This window comes from Haplochromis burtoni, unplaced genomic scaffold (assembly GCF_018398535.1).
Source record: "Haplochromis burtoni strain Fernald_Lab_line unplaced genomic scaffold, NCSU_Asbu1 Contig_7, whole genome shotgun sequence".
NCBI lineage: Eukaryota > Metazoa > Chordata > Actinopteri > Cichliformes > Cichlidae > Haplochromis > Haplochromis burtoni.
The window spans coordinates 4,759,662-4,785,841 of NW_024582368.1; the positions used below are offsets into that span (position 1 = coordinate 4,759,662).

General features: G+C 40.9%; 1 protein-coding gene across 33 annotated transcripts in view; it reads left to right on the forward strand.

Annotated features, from left to right (window-relative positions):
• LOC102308332 (ankyrin-3) overlaps positions 1–26,180 on the forward strand; it is a 118,015-nt gene that overhangs the window by 5,546 nt on the left and 86,289 nt on the right. For 17 of the 33 annotated variants that reach the window (XM_042225608.1, XM_042225616.1, XM_042225619.1 and 14 more), the window contains exon 1: positions 23,539–24,164. The exons of 2 other annotated variants lie outside the window; for them this stretch is intronic. In XM_042225608.1, coding sequence (XP_042081542.1) covers positions 24,042–24,164 — 123 coding nt within the window. In that variant the 5' untranslated portion in view covers positions 23,539–24,041. Of the gene's footprint in view, positions 1–23,537; positions 24,165–26,180 lie in introns of those variants that run through there. 14 more of the 33 variants (XR_006054975.1, XM_042225517.1, XM_042225562.1 and 11 more) reach the window with 2 other exon arrangements.

Here is a 26,180-nt window from a genome sequence, read left to right on the forward strand (position 1 = left end):
GTGTGTGTGTGTGTGTGTGTGTGGAGACTAACAGAGAGCAAACAAAGTGCTGCTTTTGTTTTTCAGATTACACTAATGGACTTGGCACAGATAAAATCCTTAAAGAGGTGAAGGTTATGCTTCGTGGGTTTGGGAGAAAGTATGTGGTGAAACTTTAGAGGAAATACAAGTAAATACTGTATAATGCTTCTGTAAATAGAGGTGAGCTGGTTCATTTTTGGATTATGAATTAGTCACTTAGTCATATCTAAACAAAAAGCCAATGATTGTCCTTTCCCTGCTCTGCACCTATGGGAAGATTTGCTGTTTCTGTCACACATAATTAGACCCTAAACTGAATGTTTAGGGTCAGAATTTGGCTTTTGGATGGTAATGAATAGAAAAATACTGAAAAGACGTGACACTGGAGTTCATTCTAACAGAGATAATTTACTGCCTACTAGCATTTTATTAATAATTATTAGATTAATCACAAAACAGCCAATGCCAAAATGACTTGCATATCAAAAATATAGCTAAGACTGAATGTTGAATTATATTCAGTTTTGCTGAAGTATTATATTATGTTTGTTCCAAAAGGTTTTTCAGTGGCGCACACACAGAAAACCCAAGAAAAATCTACTGAACCTGAATATTGATATTGGTATTGGGCCAAAAAACATGAGGTTCTTCATCACTTCACCTCCTTGGCATTCCTTGCTTTTGCCGTATATTCTAGGTGCAGCATAGAAATGTGATGACTTATATATAAAACCACACACACACAAACACACGTGCTGTTGGACTGTGGAGGTGTGCGCATGTGTGGTCCCTCGGTAGCTTTATAAATGTATGCATGCATGTGTGTAGGTGGGTGTATTCCTACCATTTCTGTGTGAATGTGTGTTTGGTTAGGTAGGCGTCACAGAGCCCGGGCACAGCTGTGCGCCCTGGGGAGAGGACAGTGGGATCAGCCTGTCAGAGTTCCATCACTTTCAGATGTGCTGTCTCTGGTCCTCTGTTTCCATTGAGGGAAGAAGAAAAGGATGTGGAGGAAAAGAGAGCAAAACCATGAAAGAGGGCAGCTATTGAGGATAGAGGAGATGGTGAAATAGAAGTGAGAGTGAGGTGTGAGCAGATGGAGTGACAGAGGAAAAGATGGAAAGGAAAGGGATAAGGAAGTACGGAGGAGGCGTGCTCCTCTGTCAGTCCATTGTTCTGGAGCACTCCCTTAATCCCCAAACTGCTTCGCCGGAGGTTTGAAAGGGTATTATGTTATATCAGGAGTAGTTGTCCAATAATCAAGCTTCACAAAGTGTCTACCACCACAGTTTTCCACTGTCTCAAGTAGATGTGAAAAATATATTCTTAAGCATAAGGAAAGCAAAACAATCACGCCCACATTACAGCGATGGCACAGGTGGGTGAAGGTGAGAATATGCGTTTAAATAGAGACGTTCAGGAAGACTTTTTCATTACCCCCCTTTTTTAAATGATTTAATGTTTGTTGTCATCTCCTCACCTGTTATAACTTCAGATCTGGCCTATTGGAATCTATCTTTGTCTTTAACCACGATTAATAAGCTGAACAAAGTTTAGCATAGCTTAGCCCTTATGAATCCAGCATAAATATGTGATTTGCTGTTTATTTGGTTGAGTCACTGACTGTTTAAAAGGCTGACCAGTTGTATGACTACAGTTTTAATCACATAATCATAAGTCAGTTTTCCGAGGCAGCTGTCAGTGTCAAAGAAATGCTTAAACTGACCTAAGTACATGCAAAAACAGCACACACACACAGACTACGGATACAGATGGCCTTGGCCAGGTAGCAAGGCTGCTGAACCAGACCCAATTAACAAAAAAGGGACTTACAAGGGCTTGCCACTTTTCACTCTGTGTATCCGTCCCCCACACAAACCTCTCTCATCACCCCTCCTCCATCAACAAAAGCAAGCAATTTGAAAAAATGCCCTCGTTATTTTTTTTTTTTACGTCTGTCAGCGAGAGTGAATCAATATCAGTGAGTGCTCAGTGCAATTTTAAAAGAGTTTCTCTTCCCGCAAGAAATAGCAAGAGCCCGTGTTGTGCTGTAATCTCATATCGGAGCGCTTCTTATTACACACATGTGAAAACCTGGCTGTAATTATTAAAAAACAACCAGCCCTTAGTCAGAAAATTAAACTTCAGATCTCTGAATATTCTTTGGGGTGTGCTTTTAATCAAAAGACAGCAAAAATAATGACTTGCAGCAAAATTTGAATGTAAAAACACCCAACATTTTGAACCTGGGCTGCTTGGTGACCCAGACTGCAGTTGCTTTCAGACGTAGACAGTGCAATAATACATGTTTTCATATCCACTCTACTGGTATTTTCCTCTGCTGGCAGTCACAGTTCCCTGAACTCCGGAGCCAATTCCGTTCCCCACAGCTCCGTCCGGAAGGCTCTTTACATCTTACTCAGTTGTGCTCCTTCCATTCCTCTTTCCCGTCTTTTCTGTCTCCTTCAAAAGGCTCCACAATACGAGTCAGTCGTGGAAAACAGCAGAGGAAAAAGATGGTTGAATGCAGAGTTTCACTGTCAGATTTAGACACCTCTTTTATCAAGTTCGGGATCCTCCTTAAGCCTCTCCTGGCCCAGTGTTGCCATGGCAACTGTTAAATGCAACAGCGCGGGATAACAAAAGCTTTTGTTCCATACCAAAAGCAATAACAGTGGTTTATGCTCACGGTATTGTCTGCCGACCCTGTAGTGACCGCTTCATTCTCCCACCTTTTTTCTCAGTTATTTGACATCAGTGGTTTTTACTATGGCACTGAATGAAAACAGATTAAAGTCCCTCGACTTTATTTTTAGTCCATATTTAAAAGACGTGAGTCACAGATTCTCTGGTTGTTAATTGTTCTGCACAGAAAAAAAATTGCACTACCGAAACTGATGTATGAGTTGTAAATAGGGTTTTGGTCATGATGCAGGGAATAACGACTGACAAAGATCACACTATTCCCACACTAATTCCCACAGTGAAGCAGCAGGGAAAAGTGCCATGTGATGTAAATTCCTGTTTATTATGTTTGATGTGCAGACTGATTGTGTTTATTCGCATAGCAAGCTGTCGTGGGTGCAAACAGATTTCAGTTTCAGATTTCAGAGCAGTGGCCCCACCGTGACCTGGACGGTGCCGTTGACAGTTACAGTACAGTGTTTGTAAGTGAAAGGACTTATTAAACACAATTTAATGAAAAGGGAGAAGTAGGGGTCTGCGTACCTCTCCGTTCCTTTGGTTCTCAGGTGTTGTTTATTTAAATCGGATGATGTATTCTAGGATCAGGAATACATCCACAGTGGAGGCAAGCCAGATGGCTCACCCCTGCTTCCTCCGTGGGATGGAAAATGACAGCTTGCTGGTGAATAAAATAGGTAAAGGAAATGAAAAGGGAAATGTGAGCAGATAGCTGCAGACTCTCTTAAAACTGTCATGTGCCAGGACCCTTCTGCTGTCTCTCTGCTTGAAGTTGCACTTAACAGCAGGATCTGGCTTCCACTGAAATTCAAAATGTCTGACAGATAGCCACAAAACAGAGGCTGTGTTTTCAAATGTAGAGCAGATTGCCAGTTTAGCACTATTCATGCTAAGCTGTTTGGAAATCCAGGTGAGAGAGACGTCTAGAGACTTTTTTCTGTGTTATTACAGATGATTTTCATGGTGTAGCATTGGTGTTTTTAGTAGCATGTTTTAGGCTATTCTGGCTTCTATAAATGTTGCTGGTTGTTTTGTTACTCTTTGATAGATATATAATTGCTGGCTCAATTATGATGCATTTTATTCTAGGAGCAAAGTGCAATGTCCTGTACCGCATCAAAGTTGAAAAGAGGCGGCTGAGAGGGATGGCGAGTGCAGAAAGTGCAACACTTTCCCTCGGGAGTTCACAGCCTGAGTCCTTCGGTGCTTATGATTAGTGAGCAAACACACTTTGTTTGAGGTTAAGAAAAGATTTTGGTTTCCTTTAAAGTGAGAATGTGCCTCACACTTCATGTCACTGTTGACTTTCTGAATATTAAGGTTTGTAGGTGACGTGGTTTTTCTGGGTCTGAGAGAAGAGCTTTGTTGAAATTAATCAGAATCATAGTGAGATAACATGTTTCCTTGTAAGGTTTAATTTACTTAAATTAGTGAGCCATTGTTCTGGACTTCTTGTCAAGCACCCATCCTGCTGAGAAACAGTAATTTTCTTTTCAGGGTCAATGAAATGTTGAATAACAGTTGTCATTAAACCTCTGGTGGTAAATTTTGCAGGAGCAGTGGGATTTTCATCAGCCTTCAGTGGGGATTCCATAATGCTACAATTCCCTTATTCATAATTTTATGGTTTTCCCATGCTGTCTGGTGGGCTCTTGGATCGGCATAGGGAGGAGGTGCGGGGGTGGACTGAGGTATGCCAACTGGGGGGGAGAGAGACCATGTTAAATGCGCCCATTTTTAGATTTCAGGTCAGGATTGACAGCAGCAAAATGTGAGCCCAAAGCAACACCACCTGAGCCAGACGGCTTGATAGCATTGGAAGGCAAGATTAGGCAGACAGAAACAGAGAAGGTGGAAGAATATGCAGAATGAGAGGCAGTAGAGGATCAGGAAAATGACATTTTTAAAAAAGAGTGAGGCGTAGAGATTCACGACAGGTGAAACCAAAAAGGAATTCTGTGATGTTGAGCAAAGGAAGGAACCTGTAGGAGAAGTGCACGGGGTTATAAATGTTTATAAGCGGATGTACACATGTACACCTAAAATAAACACCTACAGGCATGTATGAGATCTACATTTCCAGGGGCTTCAGTGACAGAGATGGCGCCACAGAGTTTTCTCTTTTACAGTATTATGTAACCCAAGAAATCATCCCCTCTCTTCTGTAGTAAAACTGTGACATTTGTCAGCTTTCAGTGCAGGAACAAAAATGTTAACCTCATCTATTCTCCAACTCTGCCTTCTGCTCTCTGTTTCTCATACTGCTATAGAGCTGAGGGGCCAGACACATGGAATTGGCTACATATTTTTATTGATAACTCAGTTATTGGTCTGTTGAAGAACAGACCAATCTTATTTTGAGTTGCTGATGTTCTGTGCTTAAGGGATGCAGCAAATGCCTGTTTTTTCTTTTTTTTATTAGTCTGGCTCAGCTTTTGACCATTTCTTTTTGGACTTTTCCTTTTGACTTTGGATTTTGTGATCTAATCTTTTGCTAATGCAAACAGATATTATTAAGTTATTAATAATGAGAAAATTGTTACGCTGACAGCCTTCAGTGTATCTCTTACTGCATCCATCCATTGCATCATAAATTTTCCACATCAGTGACTTTAACGAGAAGCCGGCAATGGTTATATGCGCGCTTCGCCACATTCCAAAACACTCACAAAAACACACCTTCTAAGATGTTATTGCCGTTTTTTACAAACAGCCGTGAGGCAAAGGCCCATTACATTAAAAAGCTGCGTGCCATTGGGCGTGTCTCATATTTTCTTCCAAGCCATCAAGTCTGTATGATGGCTGAAGGCTATCATCGCCACATTTTTGAAAGTACTGTAAGATGATTTGCACGAACCTTTAATAATGAATTGACTGAAGGTGATAATAGCTTCCTGATAACTGCCAAACAACAATTCCTGACATCAAGAACTTTGTCAGAAAGTTGGGTTCAAACTATTGCTGCTATGCACACTGACAAGTATATCAGAGTGCCTTAAAAGCTTCGCTTTCTCTCTCTATTTAATGTGAGGTGTTTTCTTCTCTGGGTATGCTTTAAATTTCAGTTTTCTCCCCTGCAAGGCATCGCTTTAAAATGGATGGTTACCTGGAAGAGAGAGGAAATTATAGATTTTGAAATTGGGCATTGATTATAGCCACAGTGAAAAGTGCCTTCTAGACACAGTTGTCATTGTTGTATACACATACAGTAGCTGAAATGTGTTTACCTGACTTGCAGTAAGCTGAGGCACGAAAAGTAGCATTGCCTAAGGCTTTGATGAAGCACGTGGGAGTCGTACAGTGATAACACGTGATTTTTATACCTTTCAGTATTGCTTTGTGTGTTTGTTGCCCCAGTGGTTGCAGAAGGTTGATGGGTGAGTTGTTTATTGCTAACAGTGACAGGGTTTCTCCTGCCCTGTGGTCAGTGTCAGCACACACACAATGTGACAACCTCCAGCTGTGAGGGTGTGAGTCTGCTAATGAGATACCCTTTCGACCTGCCTGTGTAGATCTTTGTGTGTGTGTGCATTTATTTGTTAGTGGAATAACCAGAACAACAACCATCGACATCTTACATGAAGCGCTACAGAGATCATTTTGTCATTTGCTGCCACATCGCAATAATAATGATGCACATACATTATTCCTCCTCCAAGGTGAGAGCTGAGGCTGGGGAATATGTGTCAGTGCTGTTTGTCTGCAAGCTCGATAAAACAAAACCCATAAAGATTAATCTCATGAACCTTTTCGGAAAGGTGCCATTGGAAGAATACATTTAATCCTGGTGTGGGTCCTGAGGATTTTTTGAGGTGGCCTTTGTAGAAAAGTTCTCAGTTAGGCTGTGGAAATAAGAACTGTTGTAATAACATAATACAGAAAAAGTCATAATTAAAGCTCAAGAAGAATACTTTTTTTTTATTATTGCTGTTATTACAGCATGTGCAAGATATTGGTAGGAAATTTATGTTTTCTTGTGAATATTTTTATCCCCAGATGGAAACCATTATTGTATTCAGTAATTAGGAAGCTATCACCAGGAGCTAGCACTAACTGGGATGGATTTGTACAAATATAAGCAAAGCTGCAGGTGAAACTCAATGAATTTCTGGTCATGTAGAGCAGCGGTCCCCAACCTTTTTTGCGCCACGGACTGGTTTATGCCCGACAATATTTTCACGGACCGGCCTTTAAGGTGTCGCGGATAAATACAACAAAATAAAACTAGTACCGGTACCGAAAAAAAGAAGATTCATTCATAACACACGTGAAAAGACCCAGGAAAACCGAGTTAACGATAAAAATGCTAACAAAATAACGCTGAAAACCATACATTTCACACCTGAGCCTCAACTCTCGCAGCCTGGTACCAAACGACTCACGGACCAGTAACGGTCCGAAGCCCGGGGGTTGGGGACCGCTGATGTAGCACATTGATAACTAAATGAGCATAAAATGTCACACTTTTCCTTTAAAGTTATTTCCTACAACTCTTTCTTTCTTTTTCTTTAAATTTTTTTTTGGAAAATCAGTTTTGAAAAAAAATTGAACATATATATGTACATATTTTAAATCCATCAGTTTGATGTGATGATCCCACTGAAATAGCCTCTTTCCATATCCATGCACAGGGAGTGAAAATGAATTGCCCCTGTCTCTCATTGATTTAATGTGATTAATTTAAGTAGGCAGTAAATGAAGGGAGGGGAGGAGGAAAGTGGACAGTATGGTGAAGATACAGACTAAGAATGTGAGGATGATGTGAGGGAAAGAGGATGCTGAGGGAGTAGGGAGTGGAGAGGAGGGCTCCGTCATGAATAAATCACTGCTGAGATCTCCTTGCTGTCTAGCCCAGTGTAGACCAGTATCCTTTCATAGTTATAGCTCATCCCAGATGGCCTAGTTTACCCACAGAGAATAAGCCAAGTCGTAATTTACCAGCTGGGGATTTCTTATGATTGCTTCATCCATCATCAATTACCCAGCTCAAGTGAAGTATGAAAGGAAACAGTGTGGGCATCCCCCACTGTTTAATATTACCTGCATAAACAGAAAAAAAAATGTTTGAAGGAAAATAGATGTAGAAATTAAAGTCTTGTTTAGAAATTACAATGGATCCATTATGTGTACCTGAATCTTAAAAATGTAGTACCTTTCTAAAAATCACTGCCTTCTTTGATGCAGTCGCAGAGGAGGGTGTTATGTAAAAGCGAGTGGGAAGACGAGATCAGGGCCCAAAAAAACTGAGTCAAAATTACTCAAATGATGAAGTCTTGTCAGCTCAGTACAGTACCGCACACCCATACACAGTAATGGAGTTGTAAGGGAAGAAAAGGAACCATTTCCTGCCTCACTGTCATTAAACAATGGAGACATCCTCCTCGCTGGCCAGGACAGTAAGGGACTGAGTAAGTCTGGTAAGACCTATGTTCCACAATGGCTGTGACTGTGGAGAATCATTATGGATTGTGTGTGTCTGTGTGTTTCTTGTTTACAGGGATGTGTGAAAGACACAACGTGTTTTTTTTCTGTAGAGGAAGGAGTTTGTCACTAAAGCCTTTGTCTCTGGTAACCGACACCATCCTTAACATACACAAATCCAAATTTAACGCAAACATGCAATCCAGGATCATTCACTTAACATTCAACGCTATTTTACTTCTGCTTCAAGTTCTGGGCTTTATGTAGACACAAATCTCTCTTTTAGGTTTTATATATACTTTATTTGCCAATGCACCTTTCTTTATGCTAACTTAACCAGAAGTAGTGCTTCACTAAAAATATAACTGGCCCAAGAAGAAACTGAACTTCAGTGTACAGTAAATCTAATTTGTAACACGTAGGAGGAGAAAGAAGTGGGTTAGGTTTAAGATCAAATAAAAAAAAAGGCATAATTAGGTGGGACTTTCCTTAGTGTATGAAAGCAGTGACGCTTTCATATTTGTAGAAGATGTTACTTTATTTTCTGGTAAAACTGTATCAATGCCGACCATCAAAATGTAGCAGGATGCTAAAAGAGGAATCAATTTGTAGAAAAAGCTGAAATCTTTGGTGGTGGGTCATAGTGCTCTCAGTCTGTATTTTATGCACAGATGGCTGATTTGGAGACAGCCTGCCTTAGAAACCTTAAATCAAAAAACTGTCTACTTATGGCTGTTAAGGCCCAATAATAAAAATGCAACATGGAAAAGACAGATTATAATACAGCTAGATACAAAACCAACACTAGGCATCTTTTATATAATTTAAGTACAATGAGGGTACTTGTAATCAGCTGTGCTACATAAATAAAATTGCCATTCCCATTTTTCATTACCCCATTTTGGGGTCTTCTTCCTTGTTTGATTATTTTGGAAATATAGAAGTATCATCACTGTGACCAAAGCTTAATTATTTTTCAAAGTTTTCAAAGGTCAAAGAGATGCAAATCTATGATGTTAGTTAACACGTCTCTCCTTTATATTTACATCGTGCAGTGCGATTTACTATGCATTAATTGCACCATCTGGTATGTCTGACACAGACTGAATTAGGACTTTATTAGGACTCTCCTCCACAGTGTGACATGCCATGTAGGGTGGTTGTTCTCGCACCTGCCATCTATAGGCTCTTTTGCTTGACTCAGTCATCAGCTAGTCAGGAACTTGACTTACAGTGCTGGATTACATCCCTGTATGTAAAACATGAAGCTTGACGCATCCTCTTAAGCAACTGACATCTGAAGCGAGTCTCTAGGGTTCCCTGTGCGCCCTACTTCATTCGTCCAGATGGCAAAAAATTTTAAAAATGTATTACTTACCCAAAAAGTGTGGCCAAAGAGACATTTTAAGCTGCGGATTTTAATTATCAACATATCATATCAGCTGATCCTCTGTATTACCGTAGGCAATGAGAATACGCTGCAGGAAGTCTTTTTTTAAATCCCAAAATGTCACCATCCAAATGATTAGCACCGCTGTAATTCTCCAGTATGAGACCATCTACAGAGGGTGTTCTAAAACGTCCAATACATTTCAGAGAAAATATCATTTCCTAACTGAATATGACAGCTAATTGTCTTCTTTACCAGCAGAGTCACAGTTAGAATAGTATAGAGACAGCATTAGCATTGATTCTACATAAGCCTGTGACTGGGAAGTGCTGCAGAAATGTGGCGGCCAGTGCTGTAGACAGGGCCAAATAAAGTTAACATGACTTCTGCTCCACTTTGAAAATCAGCACTAGGAAATAAATGATAAATCACCAAAAACAAAAAGAAAAAGAAAATTTAGACCAAGACAGAGAGATGTCCTTCTTGTGGCTCTTTTGGATATATTATATCCTTTTGGGGATGTTTTATCTCGCTTGCAGGGATTTTCTCTAATTTCATCTGGGATAAGACAGGAGAAGGTGAAGGATCTGTGTTCAACAGTGATACTTTACCTTACAATAGCGGCTAATTGGAGCTGTCAAGATGCTGATAATCTGTATTCGAGTATGCCATTCAAAAAGGAACTGCACAAACTCAACATTTCTAAGAGAGATGATTAAAGGGTGTGTGTGTGTGTGTGTGTGTGTGTGGTGTTGTGTGTGTGTGTGTGTGTCGTGTGTGTGTGTGTGTGTGTGTGTGTGTGTGTGTGTGTGTGTGTGTGTGTGTGTTAGTACATTTGGCAGAGAGAATGAAAAGAATTATGCAGCTAGCGAGTGAAAAGGGCAAACCCAGTAGCGGTTTGTCTGACAGAAAGTGTAATGAAATTGATTGGTAATTCGAGAATTCTCCTGGGCTCTCTTGACTTGTCTTTGAACAGTTTGGGAAGCTTTAGTTTTGCTGCTGAAGAAAAGGCTAAGATTTTTGATTAAACCTTGCAGATCCAAGGAGCAGACTATGACATTTTATTGTGATATCTTCAAGCAGAGGAAGCTTTAAGTGACCAAATTTTAACAGTAAGTTCTGTATAGAACTTTTAATCAGTTCATTTATTATCTTGCCTGCTTTAATCAATATTCATCTGCCCGTTCACCCACCCATCCATGATTTGTCATCTCTCAGATCAAAGGAGAACCTTCAACCTTGATGCATTCTCTGACTCTGACTCGGTGCAATAAAACATTATCAGCTGTCTGACCTCCTTTTCTTCTCACACTTTCTACCTCCTGTTGTACCTGTTTCCTCACTCTTCCCTCTTCAGTTTCCTCCATTTCTGTCAGTGTGCTTATTTATTGCAGCTGGTTCATAGTAGCTGGAATGAACTGGGAAAACCGGAAGCAAGGTAGAAATTTTGACTAAGAACTCAAATAACACACACACAGACAGACGCACTGTCTTGGCATCAAAGCTCTTGTCACTCTCTGCCAGCTGATAAGCCACATCTCTGGGCAGGAAGGATAGCAAGGCAGAGGCAGAAGATGAGGTGAGCGAACATAAGGTTGGAGAGAAAATGTGAATCAGACAGATCAGTGGTAACAGGCAGGCAGATAGGTCCATCACTGTGGATCATCCGTCTGTCTGAGCTTGAAAATGGTGTCACAGAAATGTGACCACACTTTAACAAGGACCCCTGTGTGACTGTGCGTGTATACCCCAACTTAAGCATCAGCCACTCCCTGCAGGACAAGGTGCCCAAAGTGCCCAATTTGTTGATATGGTGTCCAGAGCCTGGTCTGTATAGATCCTGAACCACATCACCAAAGATTCACAGAATCAGCTGCAAATGTTCCCATGCCAGATACCACAGAGTATGCATTCATAAGTCCTGTGTCCACACCACAAAGGATCACAGCTCTTCTGGAACAAAGAATAATGGTTTTAATGTTGCTGCTGACCGGTATATGCTTGTTACCGAATGTGTCTTATAGAAAATCCATCTGGATTTCAATAGGCTCAAGCATGTAATACTACAGCTTCTAATGTTGCATTGCTAAATGCTAAGAAATAACATTAACAACAATGGTGCAGTTCAGATTAAAAGGATGGCGTTTCCTGCTGTTGCTGAGGAAAGAGCTCTTTCTGGCTCTCTGTGTCGCTGTCTCATTCGCTCACCTTCACTGTCTGGGTCAGTTGCTGATACTTTATCATCTGCAAAGCATTCATCTCCATGTGTCCCTATAACAGCAGCATGAAACATGAAACAAAACACAAAATGGATTCAAATTCACTAATATTTGAACTAAAATGTGTGGTTTAGATATATGGCCTGTCATTTCCTTGCTTACAAATTTTTTTTTTAATGAACGTCACAGTACAGCCACTGTTTGCATTTGCTTGACAGCAAGCCATTTCTCGCTTTTGTGGCTGCAAAGTTTAATAAACACTGTCTTTGTGTGTTTATAGCAGTTTACAGACGCTCTTTGTCGAAGTGTAACAGTTTCTTTATGGGAGCTATAACAGTCATGAGGACAGCCTATGTGTAATTAAGGCCAAAATGTATTTAAGTGGGTTATAATGTGAAGCATCTTTCTAAAACAAATTTCTGTAGGCTTAAAACGGGATTATAATGGCAGGCGGCACAGCCTTAAAGTAGATAAATATGCCAGATGCTGTTACATCTGACATATTTTTTTATCCAGGCAAAAGCCCGAGTTCTCTATGTTTGCTTTTAAGGCATAATTACAGACAAACAAGAACAGCAGGAGGCACCAGGTGTACACTGAGATGTTCTACTCAGGATTTGTAGCGTATAAATAGCGCTTTGATTTTGGTGGGTGTGAAAATCTCTGAAATTCCAGTAGCATGTTCCAGACGCATGTTTTTCTCCTTGTGACAGTCTCTTCGCAGCTCCCTTGTGTCTGAACGTTTCGCTCCTTGTTTCCATGGAGACCAAAAGAGGTGTGGAGAATCCTGAAACCCTTCTGTGGTCTCTGGCTTTGTCATACGTGCTGCCAGCCACTGCCTCTCACCTTTAATAGCCCTTCGTGCGCAGCTTCTTTGCAAAGGCATGATTACTAGACGATGCTTGTTAGAAAGAACGGGTGATTGTTTCGGTTAACCCCCATATTTAGTGGCCACAGTGATATTTTTTAGGATTTAAAACATCTAAACTAGCAAATATTATACTGTTAAGTCACAATTTGTCATGTTCAGACTTTAAATAGGATTCTCTGGGACAAAGATGCTGCTTGAACAATTAATCCAATGAAAATTCCCACTGCTCAGTGATACTGCTGCACACTCGACCCTCATTTTCATCTGAATTATGACAATAACACCCACTTTCTATCCTTTCTGTTCTCTTGCACAATGGCATTGACCTGTTCTATTGTCTGTGGGCTTGTGTCCTCCTTTTCAGCACTGAGGAGCTCATTTGTTGATCTCTTAACTAGATTAGCATTTGTCTGATTAACTCCCTGTAACCCCTGCTGCCGCTTGTCGCTCAAGTGAGTTGGGCAAAGCTTCGCGCTGTTACTGTCCCCTCTCTGGTCGTTTCGTAGCCTCCCATTTGCTTTCACCTCTTTCGCACCTGGTGAACTTGCAATGTCAGGCAGAGGGATTAACTGAAGATGCACAGAGCTGGAAGGGTGAGTTTAATAACAGTCACATGGGTTTGTGTGTTTACCTACATGTCAGTAATTGTCTTCATGAAGGCCGGCCTACTTACCAAACAACAGCGTGACTAACACCAGAGCTGACAGAGCTGTTGATTAACTAATTGAAGTACAGTGCTTACCAATTTATCCGCTAGTTGGATGACTCAGTTTGGATCTTGCCCACAGCCTTGTAAAAATGCATTGTCATAGTCTCCCTTTGCTTTTATTTGTCCTTTATTTTTGCCCAGCAGTATGTTGGGATTATTAGTTTGCATACTTCTTAAAGTCTAAGCTAAAACATCGCATCAGTTGGAGTGCTGTGAAGTCTCCTGTGCCACCGGGAGCTTGACATTTTCAGCTTTATTGTTGTTCTTAATTAAACAACACACAGTCGGTTTTCAGAAGTATTTATACTGAACACCGCTTCCTATTGTAGTATATTATTAACCTTTAAGATACAGATTGATAGAGGATCCATTTTCCCCTTTGACCTATCACCTTTTCATTCTGGACCCACACTGAGCTACTATGACAGGTTGGACTATAGGAACCAAAAGGTGAGGACAAAATATAAAGGGGGTTGGGGGAAGCGAGTCACAGTGGGGGTTTTGAGACAGAAAGATACACGCATGGCCAGACAGATTTGGCTTGCAAGCCATGAAGTTGAGGTGACAGCCATCGTGTGGGGACTGGGGACAATGGGCTGAGGGAGAATTGTATCTCTGTGTATGGTTTTTGCAGCAACACTCCCCACACTGTGCAATCACTCAGACCATCTACTGAAGTGACAGTTCAGGAAATTTCCACTGATGTGGCACTGGGGCCCCAGCTGTCATGTCGGAGCAGCGAGGACGGGTTGGGTGGGGCGAAATGAGTAGGGGAGAGAGCGGAGTTGGATGTTGCTTATCAGACTTGGCAAGATTTTGCAGCTTTATGGCTTATGGGAGAGAACGCTGATACGTTTCTGTCTTCCTTTCTTTCTCCGTCTTTGTGCGTTATTGCTTTCAGTGATAGAGCGAATGATAGCCTCTCTTTTGTGTTGGCAGCACAAGACTCATCTCGCAGAATGACACTGGTTTTGTGTTCAGCTACCTAAGATGAGATAAATGATGCTTGCTTTCAGATCCACATGAATGAAACCACATTGAAACCTGGCACTCTGGTTGATTGGTTAGAAGTGAACTTTGTCATATGCTTTGTGAAAGGACATGACATTTACACTGCCTCTGTCTTGTCCCGTCCTTAGGATCCCAACCATCCAGGGAGTGCTTGCGTGTGTTTATGCATCGTGATCATTGCTAAAGTGTGAGGAAGATGAGGTGATTGGATGTAGACTTTGTTTGTGTTGTATGTACTGCTAAGTATGCTTGCACATGTAACGTGCTGAGTTTGCTGCTCGGCTTTCACTTGGCAAACACAATTAGCTGATTTACATCCAATTAAAACTTCAATAAGCTCTGTCCATAACCTTTCCATGCTGTCTAATTTCCAGATACAATATCAGACAGCGTGTCGACCTTTTGGCATCACTAATACAAGGAGTGTAGGGGAGCTATATTTCCATTACTGTCTGGATAGCAAACATCTCTGGCTTAGAGTTAGCCTCTTCTTTCCAGTGACTGAAAATGAAGCCTGCAAGTGATAAAACGCCTTAGCTGTTACTAGGCCAGAGGGTACTACTGGAAAGTCTGGGCATACTTCCAGTTTGTTCCAGTAGACTTTATTTCTCTTTTCACCCTACATGTGTATATTTTGATAAGAAACATGTCCAGAAAGTAGCTCTAATTAAATAGAACAGTGACAGTGAAAATGCTGGTGGCTCTGTCTGATAGCCTTGAAGAGTATATACTACCTATCGAAAAGCTGCATTGACATTGCAGTTTCATTATCACTGCAAAACCGTCGTCGTTGCAAGATGCACTTGGATTCATTTCTGGTTTATTTTATTATTATGTATTTAATTCTTTATTGGGACACTAGTAATTTGCAGTAAATATATCAAAGGTGGAAAAATACAGTAACTTAAGGCTGTAAACATTCAAGTTGTAGTTGACCTTTCTTTTGAAAAGACAAGCAACAGGACCAGAGTGTGCAAATGTATTTGTCTGTGCTTGGCCCTGTGTGCACTCACACAGCAAGACAAGACTTTGGGGTTTGCTAGGTCCGCCAGTTCTTTCCAGGTGGTTGCTTTGTGTGTTTGTGTGTGTATGTGTGGTGATACTTTGATATGGGTTTGGCGTACTGCGTGAGAGTGAGCGAGGCTCCCCAGGCACAGCGCTTCTCGGGACATCTCTATGATCCCATCATGACAGGGAAACTCGACACTGGGGAGGATATTCCACTGCCTAGCAGCTCGGGGAGTTACAAGGCAGCACAAACACACTCCTGCAGTTCCAGTAACAGGGTCTGGTGAGGTTACGCCTGCACAAACACGCAGGGCTTAACACACTCCTGATCTTTGCCACTTCAGCACAGAATCCTGCGTATAGAAGTATCCAAAACTGCACGCACATGCCATGCAAACAATATTTAGACATGCCCTGTACATGTGTATGTGCGTGCATGTGCGTATAGGATTGCTCTAATGAACACTCCCATTGCTGAGCGGACAGTGAGATGATTGGCACAGAGAAGGCATTACACCAGCACTTTCAGGCATATGGCATGTAGACCCACTGATGGGCACACACATATGGTGCTGGTGGCTTCTGCCGCTTCACATGAGAGGAAGGCACTGTGCTCGCCTTTGATCAGACTCCAAATAACAGAGAACAGCACATAAAGTACAGCTCCAAAAAAAATCTATGTTTGGGTTGCATCATTTTACCTCATTATTTAAAAGTATATATATATAATAATGCCTTCTTCCCTTCTCCCTTTCTTTATGAGTTCACAATCCCAGGTTATATAAAGAAAATTTCAAAAGATTTCATGGTATTGTATTAAATACTGTCTTCCTGTATAATTTGTAGTTCTTTTACAAACTTGTCAAATTGCACAAAAGCACAGATGTCTCATAGAAAAGTTAATTGTGTGTAAACCTATACTCTAAAACTATAGATGTGTTCCACATTTTGTTAATTTGTAACAATTTTTTTTAATTTTAGGGATATATTTGTTATTGTTTCATCTGATAGTGTAATATCATTGTAATACATATTTTTATCTCTTTATGTTGTTGATGAGAAGTGTGTCTGCAGTTGTAAATTTGTATTCTGGACCAAAAACATCTGATCCACATATAGCACACTGGCAGCAGCTGTAGCTCAGGGGGTATTGCTGGTTGGCTTCCATTCAAAAGGTTGATGGTTTGATCCCTGGCTCCTCCCTGCATGCCTAAATGTCCTTAGGCAAGACCCTATATTGCTCCCTATGCATCTATCTGTATGAATGTGTGTGAATGAGGCGTGTTGTAAAAAGTATTTTCAATGCTCAGTTAGATTAGAAAAACACTTTAAGTACCAGCCTGTTTACTATTTATGTCTGAGCATTACAATAACAGTCCAGTCATATAAAGGCTGAATTTCAGAGTCATAATTGCACTACACAGTGAGAGAAAACAACACATCCTCTCAAAAATCTATTCTGCCTAGAATACTTCTGTATAAACCATATTTGCTTTCACTACAACATTAGCTGTTACATTTTTAAAGGAAACTGTTTCATTCTTTAATATCCTCCTAGTTCTCGTCAGCAACGTCAACCTCCAGTTACCATGGCAGCTTTTGTTTTTTAGATGTTTCTTTTGTGTGTGAAGCCCCTGGAATATCCCACCACTTCGCCCACCAGAGACTTCCTGAGGATTTCTGACTATAACTGTTCAAGGACTAGAAGCTATTTCCCCTAATCTCATATGTGATCAACTGGAGAAACAAGGTCATGACCCACTGGACCATTTTCCTCTATATCCAGCCATCAAGAGGTTGCCACCGGTGGATACATTTAAAGTCTCATTTAATTTAACAGAGAGGAGAATTTTACAGCTTTGCAGCATAAATGATTAGCTGTTCTTTATCAGCACTCAGTGTTTGCATTTGACCCATTCTGAAAATCAGAAGCAGTGGAGAACAATGACCCTCTTATTAAAAGGCACCAGTGCTAACCACTGAGCCATCATTTTTCCTATGTAAACATTTAACATGTTTTAAAATGTTTATGCAGCCTGCGTGGTGCCGTGTGTCAAATTGCGCATAAATCTTTGGGAGTAAAAAATGAAGTATCAATAAAGTTTGAAAACTGTGCTCACATGTGATGCATTTTTCTTGACTTCAACACTAAAGCGGTGAAGAACTCTAAACTCAATCCTGCTTTGATTTGCACTTGACTGGCTTCTCCTGAGTGGCAACAGCTTATGAGGCCCATGGGTGTTGTAGCATTTAGAGCTGTCTGCCATGCCAAAAGGGTCAGTCCTTTGTTGCTCCATTAAAAATAATGGCAAAAATGAAAAAAATAAAGGGGGTTTACAGAAGGAAGAAAAGCTTTCCTCTAAACCAGCAGGCCTGCTAACTTTGTAACTGTTTTCACCTGCTTCTCTTTGTCAGAGTAAGTCAGGGGAAAGAAACTGTCAGCAAATAACACCTTCATTTTTGTTGCCTTTCCTTTTTTCCATTGTTCTTCCGTTATGTTCAGGATATGAAAATAAAAGCTGGACAATATATCGCTAATGCTTACAATTAAAAACCACTCAGGCTGGATTATTATGGCTGCCAACAGGAAATGGTGTTTTATTAATGCCCTAATTGAAATTTCTGTGTAACCACAAACATAATCATTCTGCCCACAACAGATTTCCAGGACAACGAAATACAGTGAGGCTTACTGTAAATATGCAATAAAGCTTTTAGAATTAATGGAATAGAAACACGTGCTGGGAAAAATGTTACTTTCTTTTTTTTTTCCTTTTTTTTTTTTTTTAGAAATATCATGACTTTTAAATCAGTGCCTTGCATAGTTTGTATTACTGTCAGTGAAAAGGCAACCAGTTCAGTTCATGTTGCACATGATTAAAAAGCTGCCCGATGGCCTTGTGCCTTGGTGAAATTACATATTGTTGTACAATATGCTGATGAAAACGCCACCTTTGAATAAGAATACACTGAACGTGATTGCGCAAGTGTATTACTCTTACCAGCAGACCGTGAAATTGTTTATTCTTCTGCTGCCATTCCTGTGTAAAACAGAGAGGGGTTCACTTCCCCCTGCTGCACAACTGTCACAGTCAGACCACCACTTGTTTCGGCCAAGAAATTAACTCCCCATTGACTGACGGAAATTCCTAATCAAACAGTCAACTGTGTTTGCTCGTCTTGTTATTTACATACCCGTCTAAAAATTATCGCAATCGCCTGGAGCTTGAGAAAGAAAAACTATTGAAATGATTTATTAATTTTTCTCCCTTCTCCTCATACTGACATGTGTTTACTCCACAGCACTTCCTTCATGGTGGAATGTAGATTAAGTAGCATGGATGTAAGCCGTTTTTCCAGTATTTTCACATTGTTCTCGGGTAGCTGCTTTGGTTTTCAAATGCTTTGCTGCTCTACAGAGTCATGTGTAATCTGGAGACCTATAAGTGATGGGCTTTGAATGCACACTGCTGCCGCTAGTGTAATAGAAACATAAATGCACTCACTTTTGTTTGTGTGAAATTTCCACTTCCCCGAGTGGTTTATCCTGGGGTGACATGATGTTCCACATCACCTCCTTTCATCTTTTTTTGTGCTGGAGAAGCAAAGAGCGTGTGTAATCCAGTGGACAGCAGATACACTGCCTGCATGAATCCTCATTTTTTTTAAAAACATTTTTTTGTGAGGATCTACTTTTGCATTGTGAGCATAATATCAGTGTTTTTTTGTTGTTGATTCACTTGTAATGTGACTGTAACCTGTTAACATGACTGACATTATCTGCATTTGTAAATTAATTTAGTGCACAGCTCCCTTGTTTCTTGTCTTTCTACCTGTCACTGAATATGAATCAAAAAATTCCACAGTTTGATAGACATACCTCCCTCCTTTTAACGTAATTTAACAATTTAAGACCCCCACCTCAAAGCCTCTGTGTGTGTGCAAACACAGCGTGTGTTAGCATGCCTATCACCTCCGCTCTGAATGTCTGTCTGCCCCTCAGTGGGGAAACCATGCAATAACATTTTGGTCTGGTTTGAAGGGGACTGCTTGGTCGTGACACACATTTAGGTAGGTTATTGGTAGCTAACTGGGTTAAAGCGCGTGTCTCATGGCACATTTGCTTATCCGGAGGGGAGACATTAGAATAATTTAGATGACAGAATAGCGGAACGAGAAAGGTATTAAGGGGAGGGAGAAAAATAGATGGTATGCAAAAAAGCTTGTGCATATGTGTGTGTGAGTAAAACCTAGTTTTGTGTTGACATGCAAATGATGAGGGTTAAAAAAATAAAACTCACCAAAACAACTACAAATCGCCTTCAGCTATGGCCGTAAATACACCCACTTAAGTACGACTGCAATACCGCTGGATATAAAGTGAGACTTGAGTAATTTGTTTTGATCTTTTACGTTCTACATATCCCGAAGGAATTGATGATTTTTCCTTTGGTTGTACTTGTTTCCATCCCTGCATTTTGGTGTTTTTTCACCTCTCTGTTCTTGTAGACTGTTACTTCATCCATTATTTTTCCTTTATTTCTGTTCTGTGGTTTTATGTCATGACGTTTTAAAACACAATACCTTCTTTTCAATCCCCACCACCTCTACTCAGTACTTCCCCCCCCCATGTTAGCCTTCAGGCCAAGTGTAGGTGGTATTTCTCTGTGTGGGTAGATCTATTTCTTGTCAGTCTGTGCCACTTGCCATTTGACCTTGCATTCTTTTCCTCTGCCCTTTTTCTTATTCCTGGAGGCATTTCCAGACCAACAAACAATGATTTCTTCCCAGCTAGAGCACAGCACAGGGAAGAGTATTTTGCACAGATGGATGTTATGGTCTTATATGAGCTGAATAAGGTTCTGTTATTTTATATGTAAAAGCCTTAAGCACAGAGGCAAAATCTTAAATCTTTAATGGCTGCGGTGGATTGAGAGAACAGGTGAAATTTGTTCATGTGTTGTAAATAGTAGGCAGCTATAGTGATTTCTTTATATATCCCTGAATATGTGGGTGCTTTTCAATCTTATCAAATTTTTTTGATGTCAAATTTGCATTGCCTATGTTTTCTAAACAAAAACTCATTTTTAAAATGTCCTGTACTGCCTGATGAACTGTTAATGCAGTTGACCACTAGATGGCAGCAGAGTACAATGTATGTGTGCAGTCTGACTGGTCAAAATAAGCTCATACATTTTTTTTTCTTTTTTCCAAAACCTCCAATCGGATGCAGATCATACATCACGTGTGAATTGGTTTAGTCAATCTGACGAATATATATGAAAAATGTCGTGTAAAATAAGTATAAAATCACCAGTGCAAAGAAACACTTAATTTATATTTGGGTCACAAGTAATTACCTATTACACGGCCTGGTTAAAAGGGGCAGTAAAACCATTCATGTGGCTGCAGAAAGCGTCACCTTCCTCCCTCTTTTATTGCGTCGGTGTAATTATCTATTCTGTAACCTCAATGTGACTTCTCCAGCTGAGATACTCTGGATCCTGTCTGGGCTTCTGCCTGTTTTTGTTTATGTGTTAGGGTGCACTGTTGTCACTGGAGAGATCAAAGAGGCCACTGGGAGTCACGCTGTGATTGGACAAGCTGTATTCAGCTTGGGAGCTGCATAGGATACAGAGGCTCAGGACAAGGCAGCCTACCCCGGATATAACAACATGCTTTCAGGAATATCTGAAGAATACCGGTTACTATTGCTGCTTGTAGAATGATACTACAATAATGCGAAGAATAATGTTAATTAAGAATGATATTTATTCCAAAGTATTCCTTCACAAAGACCTTTGTCAATCAACAGCACAGACACAAATAAATTTGCTTTATTCTGATAAAAGACTTAGATGAGCACACAATATTAACATTTCTCTCTGAAACTGGATTAGACCATTAGCATTTCAGGAATGTTTAAGTACTGTGTCTCCATTGTGCCAATTCATGAACTTGCAGCTCTCCTAATAGCCACCAATTTAAAATTACCACCATAATAATGGACTAATTTAACATTTATGTCTTCTTTAGCATGCTTAAACATTTTGTATGCAGTGTATTCTTCATTTTGTGTGTGATTTATCACTCTAGTAGTCTTTTTTTTATTTGGCCTGGCTTTATGTTTATGGCATGGTGCCTGAAGAACAGTGGAAAACGTCCAATAATCGTCCACTTCTAGAGTTCACCGGCCACCAGCCAACTCCACTCTATTGTAGTAGTTGTTATTTCCCTTTGCCTCCAAAATGCTGGTGTCTGAAATATAGGACACCTTGGCAGTAGCTTTTACTACAAGTACAACTGTGGGAGAGTGCACTCTTCTCTTGGCTATTAAAGTGCGATTAGGGTATTATTGATGAATGAATTGTGGAAAAAAAGGGGTTTTAGAACTGGCAGGTACTAAATGTATTTTTTTACACAGTTAATTTTTTTTAATTTTACATTTCTCTTTGGACAAAGGATTTTCTTTTCTTTCCACTCGGGTGATTTGTATATCATGTGCACATATGCCTCCATACATACACATGCACACATGTACCCACCCGCTTGCTCCCTCCCTTTCTAATCCCTCGCCTTACCTCTCCACGCTCCTTATCCATCCATCCTGTCCTCCCCTGAGCCATCCCATTGGCCCTCACCTAGCAACCGCATGATAATTTGGCATAATGTGACACCCCCTGATGCATTATGGGGGCTGTAAGTCAGCTTCAGCCCCCCTTTTTGCTGTTGGCTGGCGTTTGTGGTTGAAAAGAAAGAAAAATGAAGTGGTGAGGATGAATAGATTTCTGCGGGAAAGAAAAGGGAATTTCACGCTCATATCGTTACATGACTGGTGTCCACCAGCTAAACCCGCTGTGTCTCCCAGGAGGGTTGTTCTCCTCTTTCACTAACAGCGGCGCCCGATCATCTCCTTTCCTATCCCCCACTTTTCCCCATATGGTTCCATGTTCAGTCCATACAGTTAGAGCTGTGAATGAACACAGAATTTGTTGAAAGCAGACAGGCATGTGATAAGGCATCCTCTTGGTGTCGACAGGACCCAACCAGACTCATGATTGCCTCTGACACGCAGGCAGGAAGGGAAAGAAATACAAAGATGGCTGCCGCATGCTCCATCTGCCTCCACAATGCCATGTGTGACGTGAGCGTGGTGGTTGTGAAGGACATTCTAAACAAGACGTTTTTTCCCCATTCTTCAGTCACCAAAATCAAACAGGGTCTTTTTTTTTCTTTTTCTATGTAGATCTTCTTTACTGTCGCTCTGTCCTCCTCCTCCTCCTCCTCCTCTCTGTTTTCAACAAAGACCCGAGAGATTTGGTGAAACAAAAGCTCCCCTGGTCCTGTTTGACCTCTCCATCATGATGTCAATGATCCCAGATGGGTTGACCACACAGAAGTTAGGGAAGCACAGGATTGAGGACTCATAAATCTTGGAAGCAGGCACTTACTTGTTAGATTTTGGATGTGTGCATTTATTAAATTATTCATTCATTCATTCATTTACTAAATCATTTATAATTCTGTGCAGATTAGTTAATTTACTTAATGGATGACTGGATTATTATTTCTTGCAATTTTGTGTCAGTCAAGAACATTGTTACAGTCTTTCTTGTGCATACATGTGTATGGTTGTGTGGTTGCATGAGCGTGGGGGTTGAAGGGTGTGAGCATCAGTCATTTACTCTCTCCTCCCTCCTGCATTGGCTCTACGTGTGTCCTCTGCATGTTCTACCATCCATTACTTGATCACCTCCAACTGGTAATGCGTGTATATATGTGTGATAGTAGATAAATGCTGTTTAAACACACACGCGCATACACACACGTATATAGATATATCTATATAAATACACACTCACCCATTCTGCTGTTGCTTCCTGCCACCATTTCCTCTCCTCTCCTTTCCTAGCCAATGTCTTTGCTTCATTCATGCACTCATATCTACTCACACACAGTTTATCTCTGTTGCGCACACACAGACACACACACAAGCGCCCTGTGGTGGAGCACCAGTTGAGGTACTGTACAACAGCAGGAACCAGAGCACAGAGACAGAGAAAGAAAGTGAAAGAAAAAGGGACAGAAAAAAAGAAAGAAAGATTTAAAAGAAACCATTAAAAAAAAAAAGAGTGCGGTTACCATGGTAACCCCCCCCCACACACACACACCCTCCCTCCACTTCCATTCTCTCTCTCGCTCTCTCTCTCTCCTTTCTCCTCCCTCCCTCCACCTCTGTGCTGGTGATGCTCGTGTCTCTCTTCTCTCCATCCGGTTCGTCCTCACCTCTCCTGGACGTGCTCCTCTCACACTGCCAACGGATGACACACGAGGAGGAGGAGGAGGAAGAGGTGACGAGGAGAAGCTGCTGTCTCTTTTCTCCCAGCTTTCCATCACTTTAAAAAAAAGAAAGAAAGAAAGAGAGACCAGACCAGAGCAACAACCAAAAGAAAGGACACACAGGATATATATACATACATACAAAAGAAAAAGAAACCCTACTCTTCTCCATTCTCCTTTTCAAGGAGGGCATTTTTCTTCCCTTTCCCCCCCTTTCCTTTTCTACCCCGATTTTTTCCTCTGAGATCCTGGTTTTGTCAAATTATATCCCCTGAACTTCTCTGGGATTTCAGGTGAGGCACGCGTGTGTAGTGTGTGGTGCTTCTTCGTTTTTTTTTATTACCTATCATGGCTCACGCGGCCTCCCAATTGAAGAAGAATCGGGGGGAAGTGGATGTGAATGCAATAGAGGACGAGAAGGAGAAGCGGAGGAAGAGCAGGAGAACAGCATCCCGGGAACAAAAGAGAAAGGTAAAAGAGACGAGGGCTGGCTTGGCTGGCTGGTGGCTTCATCTGCTTTGCTCCACTAGCGTCGCTGGACCGTGACTCTGTGTGTATGAGCAAGTAGATGTGGACGTTTACCTCAGCTTGACTGATTAAATGAGCTTGGAGGTCTCGCATAAATTCATTCATTCATTCACGTGTTCATATAAATCCAGATGTGGAGATTCTCTTGCTGTATCTCTTTACTCTGGTCGTGCTGTCCAATTCAAACAGCATCTGTAACTCTGTACTTTAAATGCATGTGTGATGGAGTCAGTGTTTATTGCCTCTATGCATTCTAAAGTGTATCTGAGTATGTGGGCATACATGACAGCGGAAAGTCAAAGATAATTACACCTGCTTGCGATTATGATCTTAGCTACCTGCCTCTGAATGAGGTAAACTCACCATGGACTTGTGCCTTTTGTTTTCTTATCCCATTCCAACTCTTTATGAGTCATATTGTCTGTCTTTAGTAAAACTACACCACACAAGGCTCCTTTAAACAATTCCATATCCATCCTTCCTCGTTTTAGTGAAGAACGGGCATTATGCAGAGTCAGGTTGTTGAGACTTTTTTATTTCTATCAAATGAAGTTTCAAGGAGCGTGAGGTGATGATTGCATGTTTTTAAAAGAAAAAATATGCTATTAAATGGAGCAAACCCAGGCCAAGGTGCAAACCTCTCACATACATGCACTTGACCACTGTATTGTAAATATAAATGATTACTTTAGTGAGTTTTTTAGGTTCTTGCATGTGCATGTCTGTGTTTGTGCTTGGATGCACAGACAGCCATGTATAATGCATACATATTTGATTTATTGATGACAAAGCTTTTCATTTGAGAGAGGAGGAACAGAAATGCACGTGGGGTCTCCCTCCTCTTCCTCCTCTCGTACATGTTAAGTTCTTTACTTTGGAGACACTCATGCAAAAATAAGGAGAACATAAGGAACTTATGAGCTGCTTCTTTTGAGAAAAAACACAAAATCAGCAATGAATTCTCTGTCTGTCTGACCGGAACAGAGTTTAGAGAAAGCATTTATTTTCATTCTGCGTATTAATGCCAGGAGATTTGACCGTGAGAGATCAATTCAATAACAGTGACATTTACTGTACTTTGCGCCCATGGGTGCCTGGTTTTGAATTATGCTGCTGGCAACGTTATTTGACCTTAGCATAAACAAGAAGTGAGCTAGCATGGCCCAATCTTCTCTAAACAAACAACAAAACAAAGATTCTTGAGTTCAAGTGAGTTGGTGGAGTTCTTTGGAGCCAAATGTGTTTTAAGACTGTGCTCATGTCTGTTGGAGCGCTTTTTTTACTTTCTCCTGTGTTTGTGTGGCAAACTTGTATGTGTCTGCAATGCTGATCTGTATTGGAGGTTTTATGGTCCTTATGAAGGGTCATGTTTCTTAGAAGAGAACAAGAGACAGAGATGGAGAGAAGAGAAGAGGAGAGGGTTGTATTGATTGGATTGTGCACAGCACCATCCATGAGAGTAATCAGCTTTTTCTTCTCGGCCTGCCCTGCGTCCTTCTCTCTGTCCTCACACCGATCTACTCTTCATTTCTCTGTCTGTCACTCTGTGTTCCTTTGTAGGGCTTTTTTTTTGCATGTTTGTCTTTTGTCTTCTCCCTTTTTGGCTTGGTCTCTCTTATTCACATCATCCTGTCCATTCACGTATGGCTCTGTGACTTTTTTATTATTTGTTGTTTGGCTCACACTGCTAGCTTTTAATAATACTCTGTGACAAAACAAAGTCAAACACTAAAGTTAATTTGTTTGTCAGATGGTGAACTGTGGGCCGCTGCTGTCAGTCGCTCTCTCACACACTTTACACAGTAGCTGCATTTCAAAATACACACACCGGGTGCTCTTATGTTTTCATTCCTATGGCTTTACTCCATGGCTGCCCTTGCTTGTGCATTGGTTAGTCTTGTTGGTGGCCTTCCAACTCTCGCTGTGTCTCATAATATAGACCAGGAGTTATCAGAGTCA